The sequence below is a fragment of the Phaseolus vulgaris genome, chromosome 1 (assembly GCF_000499845.2).
Source record: "Phaseolus vulgaris cultivar G19833 chromosome 1, P. vulgaris v2.0, whole genome shotgun sequence".
Classification (NCBI taxonomy): Eukaryota; Viridiplantae; Streptophyta; class Magnoliopsida; order Fabales; family Fabaceae; genus Phaseolus; species Phaseolus vulgaris.
In genome coordinates, this window is record NC_023759.2 from 2,382,577 (window position 1) to 2,397,048 (window position 14,472).

The 14,472-nt window shown below is 34.4% G+C and overlaps 1 protein-coding gene across 3 annotated transcripts; it reads left to right on the forward strand.

The window, feature by feature from the left end:
* The first annotated feature begins 2,448 nt into the window (after positions 1 to 2,448).
* On the forward strand, positions 2,449 to 14,244 carry LOC137816547 (uncharacterized). 3 transcript variants are annotated; one of them, XM_068619731.1, is made up of 8 exons: positions 2,449 to 2,890; positions 5,178 to 5,920; positions 6,714 to 8,485; positions 10,244 to 10,467; positions 10,608 to 11,205; positions 11,291 to 11,372; positions 13,299 to 13,346; positions 13,768 to 14,244. In XM_068619731.1, the coding sequence occupies exons 1-8, from the start codon at positions 2,524 to 2,526 to the stop codon at positions 13,969 to 13,971; spliced, it is 4,038 nt and encodes a 1,345-aa protein (XP_068475832.1). In that variant the 5' UTR covers positions 2,449 to 2,523; the 3' UTR covers positions 13,972 to 14,244. The 3 variants fall into 3 exon arrangements, with proteins under 3 accessions (XP_068475832.1, XP_068475834.1, XP_068475835.1); XM_068619733.1 differs by having other exon boundaries at positions 2,542 to 2,890; positions 4,788 to 5,920; XM_068619734.1 differs by having other exon boundaries at positions 2,546 to 2,890; positions 4,926 to 5,920.
* The last annotated feature ends 228 nt before the right edge of the window (positions 14,245 to 14,472 follow it).

Below are 14,472 nucleotides of genomic sequence, written 5' to 3' on the forward strand. Positions count from 1 at the left end.
CTCTCGGTCCAGTACACTATATATATATATATATATATATATATATCAAAATTTAGAAAAAAATTATAAATTACATCCAATTCTAACAAATACAATGATTAGTTATTCACAATAACAAGAAAAATTCAGTACAATGAGTAAATGGAGATCCTCATTCTTAGAGTTCTACACTAACTTTTCTCTCTTACACCCACAAAAAGTCACAAAATGTCTTTAATTAAATTATTAATTTCTGAAAAAACAATATTTTAAATTAAGATCAAAATTTGAAAGTTTTCAAAACTATTTGTTTAAATTTTTTAAAAAAAATTTAAAACTTAATGCTCAAATTTTCTTTAATATAGTTGACTTTATTAATTGTTCTTTCTAACATTTTTATAATACATTATACGAGTAATGATTTTTAAGATTCAACTCAATTCACCATTTGATTAGGTTAAATTGAGTTGAATCAATCCATCATAAGATTTGAATTATTTTTTAATATAAGTTGTAATTTCAAAACATTTCTATTAGATTTTTAAAATATAGACTATACTATTTAATATATGAAAAATAAAATAACTTAATATTTTAAAAATACATATCTAATCAAGAGAATAATGGATAGTTTGAATAATAAATATATTATTATTTAATACTTTTGGTTGGGTTGCTTCTTAAATCCAACATACAAAATCATCACCCAACTCATTTGAGATTGAGTGAGACTAATTTGGATTGAGTTTGAATAAATTGTAAAGAAAACTCAATCTTACCTATTTAGGGTATATTGGATTCTCGGCTTATCCAACCTAATAAATACCTAACTCAAAATGATCCCTAAAATTTGGTGTGATGAATAATTGGTGTTTAGAAAAAAAATTCTTGCTTTTGGGTTTTTATTATTCATTCCATTTGCACATGAGTTCATCCTTTAATAAGGTGTTAGTAATAGTAAAATGATCGTTGATGTGATACATGGTTGATAGTTATCTCTCACTTGAATGAAAATACTTAACTTTTATGCATACAATATGTTTATTTTTCAATTATTTTAAAATTCAAAGCCATTGATTTCATTGATGTGCACTTATAGGGCAAAGATAAACATCAAGTGAGGATTCCTTGCTTAATAAAACAATTATAATTGTCAAATAATCCTTGAAACTCACATATCTTTGAATTTTTTGTTGTTCAAAGGGTGAACATCTTATCATTAAGAATGATCAAACAAGTTTCTATAAATATAATTATATTTCGTCTTAATATATCGTTAAAAAATTCATTATATAATTTGATTATAAAAAATATTAATATTTATAAATTAGTGTTGAAAACACCTTACTATTATTTCTAGGTTTAGCAACAAAAGTTGGAAATCTACCTCCACAAAAATACTTAGTCCAACAATAAACTTGTAACAATAGACTTATGATATGTATTCTTTGAAAGAAATTTTGTCCTTAATATCCTTAATATATGATTAAAGCAAAAATAAGGTTTGAGTGAAACATATAAACATACAATTAAAATTATAAACAAATACATATTCATTTAGCCATAAAGAATAAATCAACCACCAATACATAAAAAAAGAAAATATAAGTATTTCTCTAATATTTTTTTCTCTATGACTCTTTTTGTATAAACAACTCTTTCTATACAAACTAAGAAGATTTTTTTTCTTTTTCAGCTTACTCAACATGCTAGGAGCCATCACAACGATTTTCTTTTCATCTAATTAAGTTGAATTGTTGTATCTTATCATATGTTAGAATGTTATTGATTTGAGTTCACGAATGATTCCTCCAATATATCTACACCCTTATTTTTATTATTCTCTTAGATTATGTATTAATGTGACAAAAACCACCACTAAACCAATTAAAAAAAATGAGTTCTCAAACTCAATTTTTCCATGAAAGAAAAAGATGAAGCATTAAAAAAAAATAAAGAAAAAAAAAATATTACACTTTTAAACTCTTCATAGATGTATGTCTTAACAATTTGTTAATACACAATAATCATATAGGAGTAATGAACATGTTTGGATGAAATGAACTTATTTAAGAGTTTCACTACTAAAAATAATTTAAATATAAATAATTAATGTTTCAAAGACTTAAATTTAAGATATTTTTTCAAAGATTAATGACTGTACAAACATTTCACGGATCAAATTAACTCTTTACTCATTTTTAAAATAAACATTTTTATTTGAATAAAAACAACTCCTATCTCTTTTTAGATAAGTTTAACCAAACTAACAAATTCTTTAAACCTAAAACAATTAGTTTATTATGTAACACAATCATCATTGCACTTTTGATATTTTAACAAATATTAGATGAGCAAAATATGCAAAAATTGCGTAAGAAAATGTGGAAATAAAATAATTTCATGATAAAAAATTATGTAAGAAAATGTGGAAATAAAATAACAAAATATAGAATGCATGTTAGATTGGAAACCATTCCACTTTATTATTTTGTAATCGTTGAATCAAAACATTAGCTTAAGTAATTTCATTACAGTAAATAAATGAAATGCGTGGAGAACACACGGGACTCGTGCAACTGCGTCGTGAGTCAAGTCCTGCCGTCACTCGCCATGGCCTCGGTGGAGCAGCCTCCAAAGAAGCGAAAGCTTTACGAGCCTTTACTAGAACCGCCACCGTCTTCGCCTCCGTCACCACCACCGCCGGCAACCGAACCAACCCCTCCCTCTCCGCAAACCCTACCCCCGCCGTCTCAGGAGGAGATTCTCGCGAAGCGGCGGAACAAGGACGAAATTCGAAGCGTCTTCGAAGGTTACAAGCGGATTCAACGTTGCTTGCTTAACAAAGACGCTCCTTCCTCTATGGCAGACCTTGAAAAGAGTTATCTCGCGCTCATAACTTCTTCCAGAGGTGAACCTCTTTCTCTCGCTCTTAGCTCATTAACTAGCGGTTCTTACTATTGTTTAACTGTCGTCAATTGTTTGATTGTGATTGGAATGTGATATTGCTGGAGAGGAGCGTTTCTATAGAATCCGTTAGGAATCTAGTGCATAAACTTCATCTGGTTTGATGTTACTTAGGTTTGCCCAATATTTCGGGCAATATGAAATTAAATGACTAATTTCCTTGTTTGTTTCCGAGCTGCTTGTGGTTTCAATTCGTTTCGAATGTTCTCTGAAACATGAAATTCCTGACGCATGGTGAAAAATGTCGATTCTCTTAGACTGAAAAATATTGACTACTTTGTATTGAATTGATTGATTGAGCAATGCTCTTTGTGGTAGACAGATACTAGGTACAAAAGAAACAAGAGGAAAGAAATTCCTAAGTTTAAGAGATATTATAATACTTTCCTATGATACTTAATCTCCTAAATGAGGAAACTACGAAATGGAGAAAGAATCAACAATATCAATCATATGATTGACAATAATCGACACTCTTCCTTAAGGTTGTGCATATACAGATTGCATGCATCCAGTTTGTAACATATGTAGACTATCCTAGTACATGTTGAGGACTTGGTCAAGATGTTTTCCAATTGATCCTTAAATCACACAAAAGAAGTCTAGACCATGCCTACAAGAATCCTCTTTCTGAAGTATGGGGAAAGAACTCAGAATTTATTCACTTGAATTTAGAGTTGATAAAAATTAGTGAGTTATTGTTCTCAGCTGATGTATTTTATATATATAGATGAGAAGTGTACAATGCAAGGAATAGATACAACCTAGAACTCAATCCTTAGGCTACTTACATACACCCATAAAACAACTTTATGAAAGTTGTACAATTAAATAATAATAAGAATTTTAACACTTCCCCTCAAGTTGGTGCATATAAATTGTATGCACCAAGCTTGGAACATATAAACTAAATTCTGGACCCTCTTAAATATTTAACAAGAATGTTTGTAAGTTGGTCATTAGAGCTGATAAATCCAATATTAAGTTTCTTGTATAACAACTTCTCTGTGACAAAATGACAATTGATATCTATGTGTTTAGTTATTTCATGAAGCACCGGATTGGAGGCAATATGAAAAATTGTTTGATTACCACAATACAATTTCATATGCTGAATTTCTCAAAATTTCAATACTTGAAGGAGTTGCTTAATCCACACAATTTCACAAGTGGCCAAAGCCATAAATCTATATTCAACTTCTACATTGGATTGGGTAATCATGCTCTTCCAAGAAACAATATTCCCTTCAATGAAAACACGTACCATGATTTTTGTCCTTCGCCAATTTGATAACCCGTACCATGTTCCTGTATGAGAAATGAATTGACATCAGAGTTTACAAAACAATTTAAAGAATATGTTAATTGGCTTAGTGAGATTAAATTATAAGGACGATGTAGAGTCTACAAAGACAAAACTAAGGTTTAACAAGGAGATAAAGGAACATGACTAATTTCTTGAGACACAACTTTGGATCCACTGGCCACACTAACAAGGTGAGGAATTTTTGATGAAGAAATAAATTTGACAGACTATTAGTAAAAAGTGTGATAAGAGGTATCTCCCTTTCCACTTTATAATCCCTTGAAAAATTCCTGTTTGGTCACAGCATTAATGTTCAAGTCAGGTTACTGGCCATGACCATATTAAAAATGAAGTCATTATAATAGTAAATTTGCTTATGTTTGGATTTTTGAGTGTAAATACTTTGGCAATAGTGATTTTTCCATATGTCAAATATTAGTGCTTGCTTCTATAATGCATGAATTTGATCACTTTTTAATAAAATTGGACCCAAAAAATCCCCTGCTTTACCCATGTGTGTGTGCCTTTCTTTCAGATTTCAATTTTTTGAAAACAAAAAAATTGTTACTGGAACTTTGCTACATCGGTCAGTGTCATACTTGGAACCATTAAATGGAGAAAAAAATGCTTAATACCCCACTTCTGCTATATTAACATGATTCAGCTACTTCAGTGTCTGCAGTGATGTGTTGCTTTTTGTCGTAAAGTATCTAGGATTTGGGGATCTCCCTCTGTTAGGCCAAGGTAGTTGCTGAAAGCACAAGAGACTTGGGTTTCAATTTCACCTAAAATAGCTATGTCTCTACCTCATTGATTTTATTGCCCGATTAAGTGCTTAATTTGCTAGTGAACTATACCTTTTGCCAAGAATTTGAAGGAATAGATTCATTCTGTTTCCCAAGGTGAAGCTTCTGTATTGTGACAGGTTGTATGAGTGTTCAAAGAATTGTGGCCAATCTTATTCCTCGGTATGCATGTCACTGTCCAACAGCCTTGGAAGCAGCAGCTAAAGTTGTTATTAATATGCACAACTTTAGTTTGGCATTGATTAGTAGAGGAGAGGATTCCAGTGGTATTGCATTTGAAACTGCTAGAGCTTGTATTTGTGGCCTTGCTGATGTGTGCTGTGTTGGTTCATCGGTGGCACCAACGTCTGCTGTAATTAAAGGAATTTGCTCAGCAGTTTTTCAGAATGTGCTCACCTCTTTTATAGCCTTATTTGAAGGAAAGGATATCTTACAGATGGTCGACAAGAGTTTCCTGAATATGCAAGATAACCCTGAGGTCTTTTCTGAGTTGAAACAGAAAGTTTTAGAGGAGGATGAATCTCCATTGACTAAACTGTCCAAGTTTCGAGTATTATGTCTACTTTGGATTTTTTTCTCGTGTCCAAAAGATTTGCTTGCAGCTTGTTTGGATCTCTTAGGTTCTGCCACAAAAGAGGGAACTAACAATGAAGGACAGCATTTTTTGAGCCTGGTGACTAGCTTGTTTGATGATGATAAAACAGTTCACCTTTTAGATAACACAATTAGTGGACCTAAGTCTTGTACGGATTCTACTGGGTCTGGAATCAGAGATGATGAGGCTGGTGAGGAAGTTGTGACTGAAGGCAACTATGTTTCTGGTGGTGATTCATCTGTTGGCAAGAGCTGCTTACTTATACGGGTAATACTTTATAATTTTAATCTTGTGTGGATATCATCATTTATACACAGTATGTTTTATATTTTTGTACCTTAATACAGCTATTCTAACAATTTACATAGATAGTCTTTACATCTATTCTTTACTTTATTATTGCTCTATTCTTATGATGCTGTCAAGTACAGGGACCAAAACTGACTGTTATATAAATCACAAATGGCAGGAACCTTTTTGTGAACATTCTTTTTCAATTTAGTAGTAAGTTGTAAGGTTTAATCATATATAGGGACTAAAGTGATAAATGTGTCATGTGTAGGATAGGATGATATTGTTAATTTAACCATATTTACTTTTATTGTGGTTATGTTGGTTCTCTCTAGTCTCTCTCTCTTTCCTTGTTTTATTTGTATAATGTAATACTATATAACACTATTATGGCATCCACATTCAGATGTGAAACACATAAAAAGTTTCTAATTTGTATCAAATTCTCATCAATTTGTTAGAAATTTAAGATGTTGTAATTTACTATTTGTTATTGCTCATTAATTCCTTGTTTGTCATAGAAAAAAGACTTCATACGTAGGTTTTTATTGTAAAGACATGATATGATATGATTTTCTCTTTTGAATTTTATTTTGAGTTCCAGGATTGAGCTTTATGCTTTTAGGTTGATATTTTCTTAAAAATTATTAGCATATTAATTGCTGGTGACACTGAAGAATGCTTGTTAAACTTGTTGCTTTTTGCTTGTTAGGAATTTTGTTCTAATAGCTTCTAACTAAGAAGCCTTTTTCGGCCATTCTGTATGCAGGTTCTTGACAGGAATCCCCCACTCCGGAAATGGATGTTGTGTAGATGTAAGAAGTTACTTGACTTGCTCCCAAATGCATCACTGGAAATTATGTCAGTACTGCAAGGAATTCTTGGAATGTTTCCTCAACAAACAGATTTGGAAGACTGTCAAGCAGATAGTGATGAAGATAAATCCGAATCTTCAATTTACATGAATAGTAGGAAGTACATGGTGCCTAGAAGCTCCGAGGAACATGAAAGCATTGCTGAATCATCTGGAAAAGGAGGCAATTTGAGAGTTTATGTTGGTTCTACTGATGGTTTTACTGATAAGGTTTCTGATAAATATGTGATGGCTCATAGCTCTGCAGTTTCTCTTGACAATAGTCCAGCGTTAAAAGTGGGTTTGCATTATGATAATGGAGTCTCAAAGCCCATTAGCATTGGGGTCGGGGAAGAAGGAAATATGCCAAATGTTAAATGTTCCACACCTAGGGACTCAGTAAGCCATCAAATATTCTCACCTGCAGTTAGAACACCGGGGAATTTTAGGAGTAATTCATTTGATGGTAGAAATGATTTCCTGAATGTAGAGAAAAATCAAGTCTCAAGCATGAATTTCAGTTCACCTCCATTGAGATCGTCTAGTGGATCTGTTAGTAATTCTTTGGCATCTCCTAATCATCATTTTATGTCACCAACTGCTTCAACAAAAAGTCAAATTGTGTGGTGCTGTGATGGGGATCCTGCTGCCATGGATATTGTCTCTGCTTCTAGGCTGCTATGGATAGGTTATGTGGGCCCTGATGTGCCCGAAAGTCATATTAGGTTTCACCTAGAAAGATTTGGTCCTATTGAAAAATTTATTTTCTTCCCAGTTAAAGGCTTTGCCTTGGTCGAATACAGAAGGATCATTGATGCAATAAAAACTCGACACTGTTTACCTGGATGTTTTCCTTGCCGTGTAAAATTCATGGATGTAGGACTTGGAACTAGGGGTGCAATGAGTGGTGTTGCAGTTGGCTCTAGTTCTCATATTTTTGTTGGAAATATTCCTAGTCAATGGGCCAAGGATGAGGTCATGCATGAAACAAGAAAAATGATCCACAAGGGTCCTCTTGCATTCATTGATCTTAGCTGTGAGTTTGCATTACTAATGGAATTTGAAACGCCTGAAGAAGCTACAGCTGTCATGTTGCATCTGAGACAAATGCGAAGAGAAAGAAGTAACTACAACCAGCATTTTGGTCCAGCTCCAGGAACAGGTAATGTTGGAATTGGGCATGCTTATATGGATGGTGCAAGACCTGTACCTGCCCCACCCCCTCCCCCTCCCCATCTTGATCTTCAAGTTAACAACTCTGCTGGATCACCACATGCTCGAACTCTACCAGGGAGCCCCGCTGATAGCAGTCGAACGGTGATGTCTCACCTGTCCACCTTACTTTCTTCATTGTGCTCAAAGTACAATATTAATCAAAACCTAGGTCTCAATGATAATTACATGACTGGCAATAATTTTCCTTCCATGCGTGAGGAAGATATGGTGCCATCCAGCACTCTGTGCATAACTATTCCACATTGTAGCAGTTCTATGTTCCTTTCGGATGATGAGTTAATGGCCATTTGCAATCTTGCCATTGGGAATGCTGGATCCATTGTCCAGTTGACACAAGCAAGCACGCAGATGGGATGTAGTTGGTTTGTCGAATGCAGTAATATTGAAGGAGCAGTTTCTGCGCTAAAGAATCTCCGTTGTTGTCCAGGATTGTTCTTCCAGATAGAATTCAGGTATACTAGATGAATTTTTATAATGTACACACACACACACACGAATATTGATGATTTTCCCATTTGGAAGCATATGCCCCAAACTTCAATGTCTTCTCATTCTCTCTTTAATCCAAACAAAAGGCACCAAAAAGGATCTGCATTTGAACACATGGTTCTCTTTTTCTTAATTATTTTAATTGAATTTTCAGTTTGATTTGTTCATTAGATAATACATAATATATATACACTGAAAGTAGCAAATTGATTATTAGCTAGTGTTATTTGACTCTAGTGTAAAATAAAATATACTAAATATGACACGATGTTGTTGCTAATTACTAAGCCCATTCTTCTATCGAAAAACAATGTAAAACCGTAAAGTAGCATGTTTAGATTGTCTTGCTGTCTTAAATCTATTTTATGAATTTTACATGTGAAATTCCATATTGAGTAAAGATAGTGATTTATTTCTCGTTACAACTAACTCACTGTTTTAAGAGTTTCCAAATGATAATAATACAAAATATTGAATTAACACGGATAATTTCCCCATTGATATAAAATTTGGTGAAATGATCCTTACTGTTTGTTATCTTGAGACCTAACTGAACAACATCGGCTTTTAGGAGAGATGAAAGGTGGCCCTTGGCATGATATCACAACCTTTGTGATCAAGTGTTTAGGGGGTTGATCTTCATTGTCAAGTTTTTCTAAATGCTATGCATGTTAAAGCTTCAAGCCAAAAGGACTAATCTGGGAAATAGTGTTTTGGTGATATAAAAACTAATAGAGCCTTTGCCTGACAGTATAAGCGTAATGAGTGAGTTGTTTTTTGAAAACTGCAGCTTACTATTCAATAGTAAATTGCCTAATATATGCATTCCAAAAATATTATTACGGACAATCTCAAATGGGTGCATGGGAGCACTAGATGGGATGGCACCCAGGATGCTGGGTGGTGCATGTCAAGCTAACAATTGCTTCGGCAAGTGTGTGCAGCTTGTCTGGTGAAATTTCATTTCCTCATAGGATGGGGATGGGACACAATGATGTTGTTACTGTTAGTTCTCCTGAAAAAGAAAACCAAAATTATGAAAACTGGTGTTAGATGCAGTCCAAGCTTTTCCCACCCTGTTTGTCTCTCTGGTGTAGCACCACTGTTAGGGACACCGGGACATATCAGTCTCAACATTGAATCTGAGTAAATCTCAAAATGCACTAGTTTAGAAGAACACAAAAGCTGAGACATAGATGGAGTGTGACAATGTTATCAAAATCAGGCCATTGTTATCAAAGTGTACTGGTCTGGGTGGTATACTCCTTTCACCAAATCATCATATATCTCGCCAAAATGAGAATCCCATTTTCATATATTATCAAGAACATAAAATATTTAGACTAAACTTATTTTTTATAGACCAATCATGCGAAATACCCCAGAAAACTATTCCTAATTTAAGCTAAAATAAGATGATAAAAAATAGAATAAAATTTATAAACAAAATTTAAAAAAAAATCCAAATAAAAATTCCTAATTATGAAATTTAAAACCCTGAATAAATAGCAGAAACTAATAACATAATCCACATCACTTCTCCATTGATGTAAATTAATTTTACTTACACCATTGTCTATTGATCTTGAATTCATTATTGTGTTGGCTAAGAATTGTTATTTCTTCCAAGTGCAACAGCTTTTAGATTGTGTCTTAGTAAGTCCTCAGAATAATTCATTAGTGTTCTCTAACTTAGTTACTGTTCTCCCCGCTCTATACAGCAAACCTGGACATCAGAACACTGTACCATTTTCAGTTAAACCAGAGATGAATTGTATGGAGCTTGTATCCCCCAGAATAATTTCTGAAAATCATACTAGTGGAATGCAGAGTGCACCTCTGCCTCATTCAAACTGGCACTTTCCTGGTTCTAGGGAGATGTCAGAGGTTGGAGCAAGGAAACCTGATGGTTATGATAATTTGTCACAGGATCCTCATCAAGGAGGTAGTGTTCTATGAATTCTATTTGTCTATGAGGACAGTTTTTTCTTGGTTATGGAATTACAATCAAATAACTTAGGTGCATATGGTGCTTTCTGGTGAACAATTGTGCCTGTTTCTGAAATTTTCAATCTTCTACCCCAGGTAATGTTCCACATTCACACTCTGGAGCGCATGCACCTTCCATCCCACCACTGCAGCAAATTCAGTCATCTACTTTTGTTCGCCCTGTTTATGCTCCTCCAAATGGTCCATGGGATCATCGGGGAATAAATAATCATTTACATGTCAGCCAATTGAACACAGGAGTAATGCCAAATAATTTTCATGGTAATGCTGTTGTAAGTCCATTTATTCCTGCTTCAGTGACTCCACTTGCTCAGATACAAGGAACTCCAATGCATCCTTATAACCAGCAGGTGCCTCCATCAATTGTACCACCGCCTTTATCATCCTTGCCACCGCCTCAGCCTGAAATGCCACCTCCACTACCTCCTTCTCCACCACCTTTACCCCAGGTTCAGCCTCCTTTGGTTCCTCCACTGCCTAGTTCTCCTCCTCCCCCTCCTCCTCCGCCAGTGCCTGTCCAAGAACCAGTCAATATGGAATGTTCAGAGCAGTCTTTGCAGTATCAATGGCAGGGGAATCTATGTAAAAGTGGGGTCAATTACTGCAAAATTAATGCATGCAAGGCAGATTCAAATATTTGCCGATATTCAAATGCCATACCTGAGCCTGCTGAGTAAGACACTAATTGTAGCTTCGTTATTGGTCAATATTGTTTTCTTCTAATGGATGTTCATTCAGATTGCTTTTCTTTGTTGCAGGTGGACCACAAAATTAGACATGACAAAACGCACAGATCTTCGACATGTAAAATCAACATTTGCTGCTACTCCATCTCATAGAGTGAGTTTTCCAGCATCCTTTGGCTGCTCCCCTTCTCCAAGCTTCTCACGCTCATTTGTCAAGAATGAGTGTAATTTGTTAATTGATGTTTTGTTTTTAGGCTATTAAATTAGATGCATTCTTTGATTATATTCTTGGGTTTACATTGCTCAAGATCCTATAGCATGCACAAACATAGTCAGCATGCTTTGATCTCCATCTTGCCTTCCTTGTAATTTCTAGTTTGCCTGCCAATCTTATCTGTATCTGCTCTGTAACATGTCTGGCTTCCTGTCTACAATTTGACTAACAAGAGCCTGTTGCATGGTAGAATTATCTTCTTTTTTTCCATAATCAGGACCAATTTTGATTAGACTTGATTTGTACAATTGCTATTCTCTAATTGCTTGATAATGTTGGACATAGTCTAATCAACCTATGTAAATTACTGAATTAGAAATAAAATTCACCCACCTTTTTCAAGTTGGTATCAAATCTTCTAATCTTGGGGATGTTTTATTTCTGGGCCTAAACCTAACTCAATCCAAATAGTTAGTTCTTGAAATGGGGATTGTTTTCAAATCTTTTAGCGCTACTTTCATGATATCTATAGGGATCTCAACACTGACTTCTCCCAGGATTGTACATATGGAACGTTGAATTTTTGGGGTTAAAGAACTATGAAAGTCATGGGTCTAGTTAGGATTGATTTTCTTTTTATATTGCACTGAGAAAGCTGCAGGCCTGGCAGATTTTAGAGAGGTTAGGATGGTCCAGTATTGGATCAATGGTAGTGATACAACTTGATCAGATTAGTGAACAAACGAGTGAATGCTTATTGGTGAACTCTGTTCCACTCCTGTTCAATGTGATTCAGCAGTGAGTAGTACCTATGGTGTGTTACCTTACCATCTTGGATTTTTGTTGGACCTGATTCAATTCCGAAAGCTAGCCCATGGGATAAGAATTACCCAAGCCTTTATAAGCTCTACTTAGGCTATGTATATAGTTGATGTGGGATATCAACAGTTATCACCCAAAAAGGCGTGTCTATGTAGTCCGTCTAGACTACTCCTCAACTTCAGGGGAAGAGTAGTCAGTCTCTTGTGTTGTCGTCCTTTCCTCTTATTAAGTATATGACATCTTCCTTTGGCACTACTTGTCTGAAACCACTGGGTTGCATGAAAAACACCCACAAAAAAAGTGTGCTATTGAAGGTTGAGAGGTATATTTTGCCAGTTCAACTTTCATTTAAAACTTTAAGGGATTTATACCTAGGATCGATGTAACAGTGAATCAGTAATAGTACCCAAATGACCGTCTTTCATTTTACGTGCTCTTCTCTGGCCTTTAGATGTACGAGAGTTGTCTTGCTATGTCATATGGGTACAGAAACAAGTATCAGGCACAATATGATGTGATGATACTTAAATATGACAATTTTAAAAGTCAAGATACAAATATGACATGATATAATAATTATAATTATATATTATACATATATAATTATGAATTAATGATATTTTATTAATTTTTTTTTTCTGTATTTCTCCTAGTATGGTTGATATTATATTGATCTGCCGTCGTCACATTATCGCTGGATTTTTACCTCAAAAAATTTCTTGAAAAGGCCTAACAGCTAAATTTAAAATTTTCAAGTTACGGTCTTGATTCATATTCATTAGCTACTTTAAGAAAAACATACATTAGAGGTTTGTAAACGAGACATAGTTCTGATACCAAGACAGTTGTATAATATGTGTACAAGTATTCAATATTGTTTAAAGTATTTGATTGAGGTTGTTTCTGATGCATAACCAAACTGAATGGTGTTGTGTAATCCATGTAGCCGACCTTACCTAGTGGATAAGGCTTTGTTATTGTTGAGGTTGTGTGCATCACTGTCATTCCCAGAATCTGACTTTATGGTATTGATTTCTGGTGCAGAGGGAAGTGTGCCGTCTGATCCCATCTTCCACTAGTGATCTCAGAAGGGTATGTTTCCTTTTCCTCATTTATATCTGATTTCAAGATGTCGTCTCTCTCATAACCGTTCACTGAATCTTTGGTGGGTTTAGTTTACCTGTCTATCTTGTTACTGGTACTTCCAGGAGCAACTAAATTATCTCACAATTTCTAGTACTTATGTTCAGAATCCTTTGACAAATGTCTGCGTAATTCTGGCAAGGAATAATTGACCAACTTTTAACCCCTTGCTGAGATGTACTTAATATAATTTTATTCTGCTATTAAATAACCTTTATGGTGCTCTATTTTTTAAATCCTCTTAACATTATTAATCATTGATGTTATATTTTACGTAAATTTGCTCACGTGTATTTACTAGTGAGAATTGGATCTTGTGTTTTGTCCTGTAACATTCCCATTCCTCTTGTTGACCCTTAGTCTCAACCAGTTTCAGGATTTCGTATCATACTTAAAGCAGAGGGACTGTGCTGGGGTTATTAAAATCCCAGCTTCAAAATCCATATGGGCAAGGCTGCTTTTCATTCTCCCCCACTCACTTGAAACCTGCTCTCTGCTTTCTATTGCCCCTGATCCCTCAGATTGCCTCATTGCTTTGGTTCTTCCCAAAGAAACAAACTTTGAGTGGATATGACCTTCATCAAAAGTAAAATCATATAAGCATAGGCAGTACTGGAGATGAAGACATATGTTGTATGCTCAACACGAACGAATGTAAATTTTGTATTCTCTTTAGCTGGAAAGTTTCTTTAGCAGAAACGGGGAAATTGAGGTTTGCCTATTACTGGCTGTATATCCTGTTGTAGATCTAACGAAGCTGATGTGAAATTAAGATCCAAGATTCTTTCTCCATTTTGGTCTATAATTTATCCAGCTTAAGTTCAATAAACTCTTAAATTAGTCTTCACACAGGTGGATTTTTTAATTCTCTTCAAAAATTTAAATTTCTTGTTAGTTCTTAATTTTGCAAACTGTCATTCGGTTTAATATATTTTTTAGTGCAAATCGACAGCAGAAAGTAAAGTAGAAAAAAAATATATTTATCATGAATGCAATGTATCTTATTTATACCATTTCAAGGTCTAATTTAAATATTCACTCTATGAAGTCACTTTTACAAGTCTCAAGGAGTTTT

What these genes read in the sequence shown, in the direction of transcription:
- LOC137816547 (XM_068619731.1), top strand. Translation starts at nt 2,524, where the DNA reads ATGAAATGCGTGGAGAACACACGGGACTCGTGCAACTGCGTCGTGAGT. An exon ending in GCTCATAACTTCTTCCAGAG is followed by an intron (nt 2,891 to 5,177) that starts GTGAACCTCTTT and finishes GTATTGTGACAG; the next exon opens with GTTGTATGAGTGTTCAAAGA. An exon ending in TTCTTCCAGATAGAATTCAG is followed by an intron (nt 8,486 to 10,243) that starts GTATACTAGATG and finishes CGCTCTATACAG; the next exon opens with CAAACCTGGACATCAGAACA.